Source organism: Epinephelus fuscoguttatus, linkage group LG1 (assembly GCF_011397635.1).
Source record: "Epinephelus fuscoguttatus linkage group LG1, E.fuscoguttatus.final_Chr_v1".
Classification (NCBI taxonomy): Eukaryota; Metazoa; Chordata; class Actinopteri; order Perciformes; family Serranidae; genus Epinephelus; species Epinephelus fuscoguttatus.
The window spans coordinates 15,290,697-15,302,107 of NC_064752.1; the positions used below are offsets into that span (position 1 = coordinate 15,290,697).

Consider the following 11,411-nt stretch of genomic DNA (forward strand, 5'->3'; position numbering starts at 1 on the left):
CTACGTGTGCATGAGAAGAAAACTGGAATTTAAATACCTTAACATCAATAATACTATTACGATTATGGTTTATCTGACCTGACCCGTAACAGCTCTACTTATCCAAAGATTTTCTCACTGGTAGTCTTCTTTTTTTTGTCACAGCCGGTAACAGCAGTCCAACCAGCATCTCTCATCCTTTTCACTGCAGCTAACTTTAAGGAGTTCCCTGGTGATTTATGAGTGACAGGGCTCTTGATCTAAAAACAAAATTCAATCCATTATTTTTTTTTAATAAAAATGACCAAGTATTATATCTTCTTTGACCATGTATACAATGCACACATATATTTTTTCAGATGGCATGTTACCTTTTTGTAGATGTTGAGTTTGTAGTGTGAAGTGGAAAAATTAGGTGCCGGCGTACTTGCAAAGGTCTGACAAAAAAGAGAAACAGAAGGCCAAATCAGCTCTTGGCAATCTTATCTGATACTGTGTTCTTCTGACACATAAAGTATCAACCGATAAACAAACTCACCAAGAGATCATTTTGATCAGAGCTGTCAGACTTGGGGTCAAGCTCTATTGTGCTCTTCTTCCACTGCGCTGCCTTTTCAGTAGCAGGAGGTGTCCTTATTCTGTAGGACTGTGAGGGAATTCAAAGAGTAAATGTCAGCAGAAGTCATTAATATTTTTATTTAATTCAGAAAATGTCAAAATGATACTGTATATTACTTTGATCTGTGAGGTTCTGCCAACCCTGTTTGTGACATGTCTTGGGGTTTTCAGTTCTTCACTGTGAATTTCCTAAGATACAAAGTAAATGTCAGTCTGAGTTATTATGAATTTTACAGTAGCAGACAATTACCTTGACTCAAACTCTTGTGCTTATCATCAAAGCCAATCAACATTTACTCTATAAATAGATTAAAGTGTTATTTACATTGGTCTTTGCTGTTGTTCCACGTGATGTTGTGATAGATTCAGTGTCCTGAATCCATTCTCCATCCTCCTTAACCACAGAAAAAAATAAAATATTATCACAGTTAAATTTAAGTCTTGGCACTATCATTCAGTAATAGTCAGGTCCATTCTGAATGGACCACAAATGACTCGCTAACATGTCAAGTTTGTAAAAAAAAACCCACTGTTTTGAAGTACAGTGAATTTTTGGCACAGAGCTTTTATTACGAAGTACAGTTTCGAAGTGCATACACAAGTATGACGCTGATTGTATTACACTGTGTGGACTTTAAACTAATGACTACGGAAAAATCTGGATCCCGTGGCTGGACCAGTAAGGAACCACTGACATACGATACCATACGATATACTTTATTGTCCCATAGGGAAATTTGTCTTGGACTCATATGCGCTGCATACAATAAAAACACTGATAAACAGTACAGTAAACATAACAACAAATAACACATACCCCCTCCCCAGTGCAGTACAGTAGGCTATAAATAACATCAGATAACACATACCCCCCCACGCCCAAACATATTGCACATGTCCCATAGAAACATAGGAAACACCATGGAGCTATTTCACAATCCTACTAACTCAAGCAGCATAATTTAGGAGTTGGATTGAGATTGATACAAGTGACCTTTTAAAACGGTTGGAGTGCAAATACCGAGAATGACATTTCTACTACAAATGTATGCACATACAAATACACAACCTTTGCATGCACAGTGAAACACCTTCCACTCACAATTAAGGTGAAAAATGGACAGTATGTCTGGACTAAAAGGGCTGTTGAAAGATTATAAGTTGGTGTCCCTGATGGACTCAGTGGGACTAACAGGTGGGTTAATACACAGTGTACACAGTATTTTCACTAGACCTGTCTTCAACATGAAAACACATTAAAATTCCAGTAATAATTATGCAAGAATGCAAAATAAATTAGAGGTGCAGTCAGAGATTCTAATCCAATACACTTTTTGCCAATACTTAGTAAATATCTCCTCACGGCCTACTGTTCATTCTGTGTGTGCACTTAAAAAACATGTCCCTGGCTCTGTAAACGGGAAACAAAGTGGCTGAGAACCAACAGCACACACTATTTCAGCCAATCAGCAGTAGGGGGCGTTAATGCTCATACACAGGATAGGGGAAAGGCCATAGATGTATAAGGAGAAAGACAGTGGGAGTGAGAGAAACTGTAAAACGAAGCTTCTGGGGTGAGGTGTATGATTTTGAGTGTTAAATTCAAATATTAACAATCCTTCACCAGAATCACAGATTCCACCTTTATGACAACTTGATTGGATTTCTAGCCTCAATAGTTGTGAAAATGCCTGAAATAAAACAATTTTCTCAGTCTCTTAAAAAAAACATGTAAGTAGATTAAACTCACAGCTTTCTTCATAACTGCAGCACTTCCATCATCTTTGCTATGGGAGGACACTGTCATGGCCTTGGAAAATTGAAATATGTGTCTCTTCGATGACCTCTCTTTTGGAGTCTCTGAAAATCTCCCTTGGTTCTCGTTTGAGGTGGGTGACTAGAATTTTAAAGATTAAATCTTGGTTAAGCACATGTCCAACAAACCATGTCGTCAGTGGTAGTCTATTTGCTCATGTGGAGGTTTGTACCTGCTTGTTTCTTGCTTCTGTGAGCTGAGTGAATTTCACTGATGGCATTTCTTTCTTCAGCTCAGTCAGCTCCTTCTGCATGTTATCCTAACCGCAATGAAAAGTGTTTCTCAAATAATAAACTGCCTCAAGTACAACTTATTAAAAAGCCAAAAATACACTGCACCTGATTCAAACTAGGACATACCTTCTCTACCAGTTCTGTCTTCAGCTGTTGCTTCAGCTGATCATTATCTGTCTTCTGCTTGGTGAGAGCCAACTCCTGATTTTAAGAATTTAGTTTCAACAATGTTAAGATATCATTTATTCATTATCTAATCATTTCATCATGTATCAATAAACATAATTTTTCAGCACTTTTCAGCATCATACCAGTGATTTCCTATTGGCAACAGCCTCCATCTCTTTCTTCTTGAACTCATCAAGCTCTGCGTCCTTTTCTTCAACCATCCGGTCATACTGGCTCTAGTGAAAACAAGTCAAATCCTCTCCAGTACAACGTCTTTAAATTGACAGTGATGCTGCACAAAATCATTTCCAGACAATAAAACATATGCTTTATGATGACCTTACCTTATGTTTCTCCATCAGTGCCACCATATCTGCTATCTTATGTTGACACTTGAGTTCTGTGTCCTCCTTGTTCTTGATGGCCTCCACTGCTGTTGATCTGAGCGTCTGTACCTGGAAAACAGGTGCTTTGGTTTTCATTTGTTTATCCTGAGCACCTAAAATGTGGGACACAACATAACATTACATAATAAACCTCATTCTCAAGCTCTGCTGCAAAGGTTGATTTGGACTCAAGATCCTGAAGCAATTTCTGACGGTCATCTTCATTCAGTCTTTCAAGGTTCTGTAACTCCTCCTGAAGACTGTGGATCTAAAGACAAAACAACCATCAGGTACATAGGCCTACTAATTAATCTAAATGAATTGTAACAATATTAAAAACTGACAGACACATATAAAACACTGCCATACCACAGTTTCAAGTTGACTGGATTTTGCAGTCCCCTTTGCCATTTGTTTCTTAAGCATTTTATTCTGAAAATACACAATTCAGCTGTTAGCTGTTTGTCATCCGACGTGCTGTAAATCTTTAGTTTGACAGTCATCACAAACCTCTTTCAGGTATTCCTCCTGGGCTTTAAGTTTTACTTCAAATTTCTTCCTGAGGTTGCACAGCTAAAAAACAAACAATTTCCTTGTTATTTGCAGAAAAAAAAGTCAATAGTAACAGTATTACACATGTTCAGATTTTCAAACACCTTTGTTTCCATGGATTTGATCCGGTTTTCTTTTTCTGTAATTTTCTCCTGCAGCTCTTTACACTAAGACAATAACCATAAAGACATCATCATTTGATACTTTTAGCACAAGCATTTTTATATGGCCCTAAGTTTCTATTGATAACTGGTTTAGTTGGCACACTTACAGTTCCTTCAATTTTCTTCTGCAGAGTCTCAGTTTCCTGATATTTCCCCTGGGTTTTGCTTTTAATGGTGTTTACTTCCTCTCTATTTAGAGAAAATATAAAAATATAAATCCGAAAAAAAAAACTACACACTATCAAATCTCTTTAGATCATTAAAGTGCAAACTAACTGTAAACTGAGGTTTTCTTCTTCCAGTCTTTGAATTTCTCTTGAGAGCTTCACAGCCTTCTCCTTACTCACCTGATCAGTCAAGACAGACTCAGAATGATAGTAATTAAAAACAAAATTGACATCTAACGCAAACAGATAATGTACACACAAAAATGGTCTATCACATTTGGTTGGATAATTCAGACCTTCATATTTGCCTCAATGGCTTTTATATTGGAGGATCCGCTCTCAAACTGCTGCTGAATGGCTGTCTTCTCAGACTGCAGCTCATTAAAGTTGGATAATAGCTCTTTGTACTGTACTCTTAAAAATGACATAAATTAAACATTAGACAAGATTACGATACGATAACGACAGTTTAATATGATATTCTATGTGCTAACATTATGGAATAACGGGCTATTTAGGACTCACTTATGCTGTGAGATGTCTTTTCTCAGTTGCTCCATCTGAAGGGTGTTTTCTTCATTTTTCTTCACTTCAGTAGACAGTTGACCCTCCAGCTGCTGCACTCTGATCTGAGGGCATAATACAAAAACACAGTGTGGTGAAGCTATGTACTGAGCTTAATTTAACAGTCAATCTTCTTAGTGAATATTTTTATTCGCTAAGAAGGATCTCCACTGTGGGTAAGAGATGATGAGTGCAACAAGAAAATGCATGTAAAAACCTCGATCACTGTGGACTTCCCCTTTAAATCTTCTTGTGCCTTTTCAGCAGCTTCACAAGCCTTTTTCAGTTGGTCATTTTCCACAAAGGCAGCCTCTACTTCATCCTGTATCAACAAAAAATGTTACATAGGGGATGAATTTCCAGGTATCTGTACTTGACTATGGAATAAACATCCCTTGTCCTTCTAAAATGAAGCATCTACTTATATCACCTTAAATAGCTGGGCTTCTTTGGTTTTCCTTGAAAGCTCAGCTGTGAGTTCCTCCATTCTGACTTCAGTGACGTCTATCTTAACCTTCATGGACTCAATGGACTGAGATTTTTTGTCCTGAGAGCAACAATGGCATACTGTGAGCATCTTCAAGTTCTCTTCTGTCACATTCAGACTTCAGTGAATGGTTGGGAAGCAAAGAATACACTCCTCTAGAAAATTAAAACACGCCCTACCAATTCACCTTCAAGGATTTTGATCTGCCCATCCCTCTTTGCACTCTGCTCCATGCTCTCTCCTGTTGAGTGAAACATTTTCCCTCAGCTTGGGAGAGCATGAAATAAAAACATCTACATACTTCACTCAGTGAGGCTTACCCAAAAGTGTGTTTCTCCTTTCAAGTTCCTTGTTGTTTGCCTCGAGTTTATCCTCAAGCTCCTTGGCCCTTGAAAATGGGTCATGACAGGAGCATAACAACATGAGGAAAATTTTGTATTTGGTCAGGAAAATGCTCTGAATTTTCAGCAGCTAATTATACCTCTGTATTTCTACGGCTATTGAATCCTCTAGCTCCTGAATGGTTGTCTGAATCTGCTCCAGCTTCTCTGCTTGTTGATTTTTAACTCTGCTGAGCTCCTGCAGGCGTAAGTCTTTGTTTCGAATCATCTCTGCATATTTTTCTTTACTTTGTTCCAGCATTGCAGCAATAGTTTCACGATTTTTCTGAGGGGTAGAGACATTTCTAATCAAAGCAGACAATGTATGGCAGAGCCCAGTTTCACTGAAAATGACAAGAATCTCAACACACTCACCTCAGTTTCTTTACAGCGCTGTTCTGTGGTTTGCAGTTTTTGAAGGAGGGATTCCTGAGCGGTTTTTGAGCTTCTGAGAAGTTCGTTCTGTTCACCTGAAAAGTTAGTAAATATTTCATGATATAATCCTTGGTCTCCTTCTTTAGTGTCCCCTCAAATGACAAAATATACTAATACTACAAAATGTGCTATAATTTTAGAGCAAGGTTTACTTTTCCATAAGCAGCTATTGCAAAATACTGACACATTTCACACACAAGAAATAAGAACTATTTTAACTTTAGTAATAGTTCAAGTATTTTAGTTGTTGATGTTGCAGTCAAAGCTGAAATGTAATGCCCAGTTCAGACCAAAGATTCACGACGAGGTGAGTTGAAACGTGCAACTATTTGCAATGCGCCGTTCTGCAATGTTTTAAAGACCTGCTGGTTCACACCAATGCAACTAGATGAGACAGTGTATCATCTCTATGCAACAACTCTCTGTACTTCAGTTTGATTTCAGGATTTTCAGGCTTACTTTGTGGCTGAATATAATTTGTTCCTTCTTAAAATATGAATGATGATAGTGATAGTGAAATACTGGCTACAGTTGCATTTGAGGTCGTGATGAACAGCAAAACACAAAAGGAGCATCAGATGGAGTGTATGCATAATAAATACAGCACAATAATGTAAGTAGTGCCAATTAGTTAGTCAATGATAATGTGTGTGTGTGTGTGTGTGTGTGTGTGAGGGGGCATACACGCATAATGATCTTACTTGTTGCATCCTGAAGTTGTTTGCAGTGCTCCTGGGTTTCATGGAGGTCAAGCAGGAGTGTTTGTAGCTCGTTTTCCTTATCCTTAATTTTCGTTTGAAGTTCTGCAACCTGTGAATGTGAGTGTTAATCCTTAAACTGCCTGTTTCAAAAGTTACCAATAAAGTGATTTGAAGGCCATTTTATTTTACTTACTTCTTTCTCCTTCATATTATATCCTTGATGATATTTCTCTTTGAGATCTTCGAATTGCAGCAATGCCTCTTTGGCTGGAAGAAGATAAAATGGTACATTTTTCTTGTTAGAGGACATGTTGTCTTGCTTGTTCATTCATCGTATGTCACAGTAGATGTTTAAGTTATTTTTGACTGATAAAATTTCTCTTAATATTTAGAGTTACTGTTGTGAAAAGCCTAAAGTTACAGTAAAAGAAACCCAAACCTTTCCGCATCTCTTGCTGATCAGCTTCTGCTTGAATGCGAAGGGTTTCAAATGCTTCTATCAGTTTCTACAGAAAAAAAATGACATGTAAATTCACTATCAAACCTTCTGTCCTGCTGTTTTACTGACTTCTGTGCCACACATTATTATTTAAAAAGGAAAAAAAGATATAGATTTGGAGGTATTTTACCTGAATACTTCGACTGTTTTCCATAAAGAGACCATGTGTTTCTTCTCTTTCAGATTCAACTAGAGAGTGTAAAGATATGTTATAAAATATGCAGCAATGTGTCATTATATTCAACCTCTTACTAATATGGCTGGTTAAGACCCATATCCTGGCAGAAAAATATAAAGTGTGATTTACTTACAGAGATGCACTCTCTCAGCTGAGTGTTGCAGAGTATCTTTCAGTACATTACACAAGTTCCTTGTTGCGCAGTTTCTGTATTCAAAATTTAGAATTTGAAATTAGTAAAAAAAAAAATGTATACAGACAAAACATTAAGATTTAAAAATTACATTGATGTTTATCTAAACCAAACAAAGCCCATACTTCTTCCTCAAATCCTCATTTTCACTGATCTGTTCCTCCAGTTTTACGCTGAGACTTTCATGTCCAAACTGTAAAGACATCACACACACACACACACACACAATAAGACACAGCAACATCAAGTGTTAAGTATACTATTCCTCTCATATATATGTAATACCTCGATTAAAAAAAGAACAGAATATGTGGTTAGAGCGAGAGAAAGACTGAGAAAACTAAGGCACACACCTGCAGTTCCTGAATGACTTTGCGCTGAGTTTCAATTGTTCTTTTGTTGTCTTGGAGTTTCCTTTCCTTTTGCACAGTGTCGGAGTCTACCTTGACCTTCCAGCGCTTAATTTTGTCCACTTCATCAAACAGCACAGAATAAAGCTGTCCAGGATTGCAATTACTCTGGGGAATATTAACAATAATGGGAAGTAAAATGACACTTTTGAATAAACACGTTGCAAAGGCCAAGTCTATCCTATTCATGCTTCACACATTAGTACAATGAAAATATTACCTTGCCTTTTTCCATTGGTGGCACGACTTTCACCTTGGTATTGTCTTGGGGAGAGACAATAGTTCATTCATTATAAGGTTTATTATACTTGTCAACTCTTTATCCTGAAAATACACTGCTCAAAAAAATGCAGGGAACACTTAAATCATCAGATCTTGATGAAGGAATTATTCAAGTAACTGATTCATTGCATTATTTGTTGAGAACAAAATGATGTAACAAAGGTCGATGGAAATGAGAGCTGGATTCAAAATCACATCGAAAATCAAAGTAAAAAATTGAAATCACAGGCTGATCCAACTTGCATGAATTTCATCACAGCAACTCATAATGTGACTCAGTATTGTGTATGGCCCCCTTGGTCTGTATGCACTCCTGACAATGTCTGGGCATGCTCCTGATGAGTCGGCGGATGGTTTCCTGGGAAATCTACTCCCAGACCAGGATCCTGCAGTTTGTGGGGGTACTTTGCGGTATTGCATGCACCCATACATAACATTCTGTAGGTGCTCAACTGGATTTAGGTCAGGGGAACCAGAGGGCCAGTCATCTAGCCTTCGTCACCCAGGAACTGCCTACACACTCTGGCCACATGAGGCCGGTCATGCTGGATGATGTTACAGGCAGTGTTGTTCACCACGGCGTCTCCAGACTCTTCACACCTGTCACATGTGCTCAGTGTGAACCTGCTCTCATCTGCGAAGAGAACAGGGTGCCAGTGGCAGACCCACTAATTCTGCTGTTCTCTGGCGAATGCCAGTCGAGCTGCATGGTGCTGGGCTGTGAGCACAGGTCCCACTAGAGGATGTCGGGCACTCATGTCACCCTCATGGAGTCTGTTTCTGACAGTTTAGTCAGAGACATGCACACCAGTAGCCTGCTGGAGGTCATTTTGTAGGGCTCTGACAGTGCTCCTCCTGTTCCTCCTCTCATAAAGGAGCAGATACTGGTCCTGCTGCTGGGTTGATGCCCTTCTACGGCCCTGTCCAGCTCTCCTCTGGTAATGGTCAGTCCCCTGGTATCTGCTCCATGCTCTTGAGACCACCTTCTTGTGACTACACATATAGATGTGCCATCCTGGAGGAGCTGGACTACCTGTGCACCCTGATTAGGCTGCAGGTACCACCTCATGCCACCAGTAGTGACAAGGACACTTGCAGAACACAAAACTAGAGAAGAATCAGTCAGGAAAGATAAGGAGAGAGCAACTGTCTGTGGCCACCACATGTAAAACCATTCAGTTTTTGGGGGCTGTCTTGCTTTTGCCTCTCCATTGCACCTGTTGTCACTTCCATTTGCAGTAAAGCAGGTGAAACTGATTCACAATCACTTTTGCCTTCTAAGTGACAGATTGATATCCCTGAAGTTTCACCGACCCGGTGTTATACTGTGACCCTTAAATATTCCCGTAATTATTTTGAGCAGTGTATATAGCCCGTGCTGTTTAATAGAACATACCTTGTCTGGTTGGTTTGGTTAGTGTCACCACATTTGTCTTGGGTAATGGCATGCTCTGCTCTTTCTCAAAATATTTACTGCAAACCTATGGGAAAACAATTATGCTAATGATTATTACCTCTTACATGACAGCAATCATTTATTAATCCTTTCAGCCTAGAACAAGGGAAACAAAAAGTACAAGTGTACATACTGTATATTAATGACTTCCACTGCTAGTAAAGTAAATAAATAAAAGTTGGCTTGTTATTGTACTGAAGGAATGTGTCAGTGCTAAGTTAGCATCCAAGTGCCTTGATTTTATTTATTAATATTTACTGGTGGTTAATTAAATTACCTGCTGCGAAGTATTGGTGAAATCACCACTTTTTTCAACGACTTCCTGAGGTCGAACAGCAGATACCTGTGCAGTATTCATGTTATTCACCCGGGGAGGTACCAACAGTTTGAAGTTAAAGCCTCGGTCTCTGTCCATCCTGAAATGACCACACAGATAAAGTAGCTGCGTGTAACTGACACTTAACGGTTAACGGCTAAATTAGACTTTTATCAACAGCGAGACATTTTGTCGGAATAAACTATGAGACGCAACGTAAATGTCTGACAGTCTTCATATTATTTAATTTCACCCAATAATATGATATTAACCATTATTTAGGATAGGTTAACTAACGATAAGCTAATAAACGTTAACGTTAGCTCTCTCCTAGCAATTCAGTTTTGCTAACAAGTTAACCGGCGTCACTTGACGTTAGCTTACGTTACTTTGCTAGTTAGTAATATGACCTACCTTAATTATTTCCTACGAAACATGTCGAAATAACTACCAGGCAAAAACATTTAAAGTTGTCACGACATTATGTCGTTAAACAACGGTCAGGTAGTTACTCACCTTAACGGTTTTTATCTGACGACTGTGTGCGGGCGCGTGCAACAACTGTCCCGTTCTAAAATGTAACGTGACATTAACGGTTCATTTCAAACTGTGTGTTAACGGCCGCTCCGATGATTAACGTTAGATCCATTATCAGACAACAGCACCAGCTCTTATGGAGTCTCCTCGGACACACTCGCAAGAGATGCTCGATTTGCGTGTATAATTAATAATGTTATGTAACGAAACAGCACTGAGGATACAGTGTTGGAGAGTAACCTGTTACATGTAATTAAATCACAAAATAAATGATATAGTAATCAGCTACTGTTACTGAGAAAACAAAATGTGTAAGCTAAAAATCAAAATATTGGTGATTACAAAGGGGTCACATTCGGATACATTATTTAAAGTTAAAAAGTTTATATGCAGAGTTCAATATTCATTGTTACTTTGCAGCTTATTACATGTTTATCAGGGTAACTAGTAATCTATAACCTATCATATTTCAAAAGTAACCTTCCCAACACAGTAAGTTAATCAACTGTCCCTTTGTCACTTGCATAGGTCTGACTCCTGGTTGCCATTTAGGGACTGTTCTTTACTTAAAGGAGAGTGGTGACAGGGGAGGGACTTTGTTTTTTTTTTTTTAAATTTAGATTTATATATTTATTTTAATTTTGACCTTCCCCAAAGCTACATATATTTAAATTCTTTGAGTATCTCTGAGTGACTGGCCTAAATGCATGACCGTCCCTCCATTATATATTAGTAATATGTTCTTTTTCAAAACGTACCCTTCCATGTCCGAAAGTTAAAAATCAAACTTTGAAGATGAAATCTTGGAGCTGAAAAAAGTTCTATATTTTCCACTCTTGTAATGCATGCTCTTAAGTTGTTTTCTTTTTTTTTGTTTTTTTTTTTAACTT

The 11,411-nt window shown here is 38.3% G+C and overlaps 1 protein-coding gene across 2 annotated transcripts; it reads right to left on the reverse strand.

Annotated features, from left to right (window-relative positions):
• Positions 1-87: 87 nt before the first annotated feature.
• sycp1 (synaptonemal complex protein 1) lies at positions 88-10,635 on the reverse strand. 2 transcript variants are annotated; one of them, XM_049578905.1, is made up of 35 exons: positions 10,501-10,635; positions 9,946-10,084; positions 9,609-9,693; positions 8,151-8,194; positions 7,874-8,038; positions 7,646-7,713; positions 7,461-7,534; positions 7,280-7,338; positions 7,090-7,156; positions 6,844-6,917; positions 6,651-6,759; positions 5,890-5,984; positions 5,616-5,713; positions 5,455-5,522; positions 5,314-5,375; positions 5,078-5,194; positions 4,865-4,969; positions 4,609-4,712; positions 4,380-4,497; positions 4,193-4,263; positions 4,024-4,105; positions 3,857-3,919; positions 3,711-3,773; positions 3,570-3,632; positions 3,352-3,468; positions 3,159-3,269; positions 2,958-3,050; positions 2,773-2,847; positions 2,586-2,672; positions 2,348-2,494; positions 923-991; positions 715-786; positions 518-625; positions 351-416; positions 88-239 (listed from the first exon to the last, which is right to left on the reverse strand). In XM_049578905.1, the coding sequence occupies exons 2-35, from the start codon at positions 10,081-10,083 to the stop codon at positions 99-101; spliced, it is 3,078 nt and encodes a 1,025-aa protein (XP_049434862.1). In that variant the 5' UTR covers position 10,084; positions 10,501-10,635; the 3' UTR covers positions 88-98. The 2 variants fall into 2 exon arrangements, with proteins under 2 accessions (XP_049434862.1, XP_049434853.1); XM_049578896.1 differs by having other exon boundaries at positions 5,616-5,800.
• Between the last annotated feature and the right edge of the window lie 776 nt (positions 10,636-11,411).

Coding starts and splice junctions, on each gene's coding strand:
- sycp1 (XM_049578896.1), bottom strand. CDS start 10,083: ATGGACAGAGACCGAGGCTTTAACTTCAAACTGTTGGTACCTCCCCGG. Junction 7,157..7,279: donor AAAACAGTCGAAGTATTCAG/GTAAAATACCTC, acceptor TTTTTTCTGTAG/AAACTGATAGAAGCATTTGA. Junction 5,985..6,650: donor ACAACTTCAGGATGCAACAA/GTAAGATCATTA, acceptor CTAACTTTTCAG/GTGAACAGAACGAACTTCTC.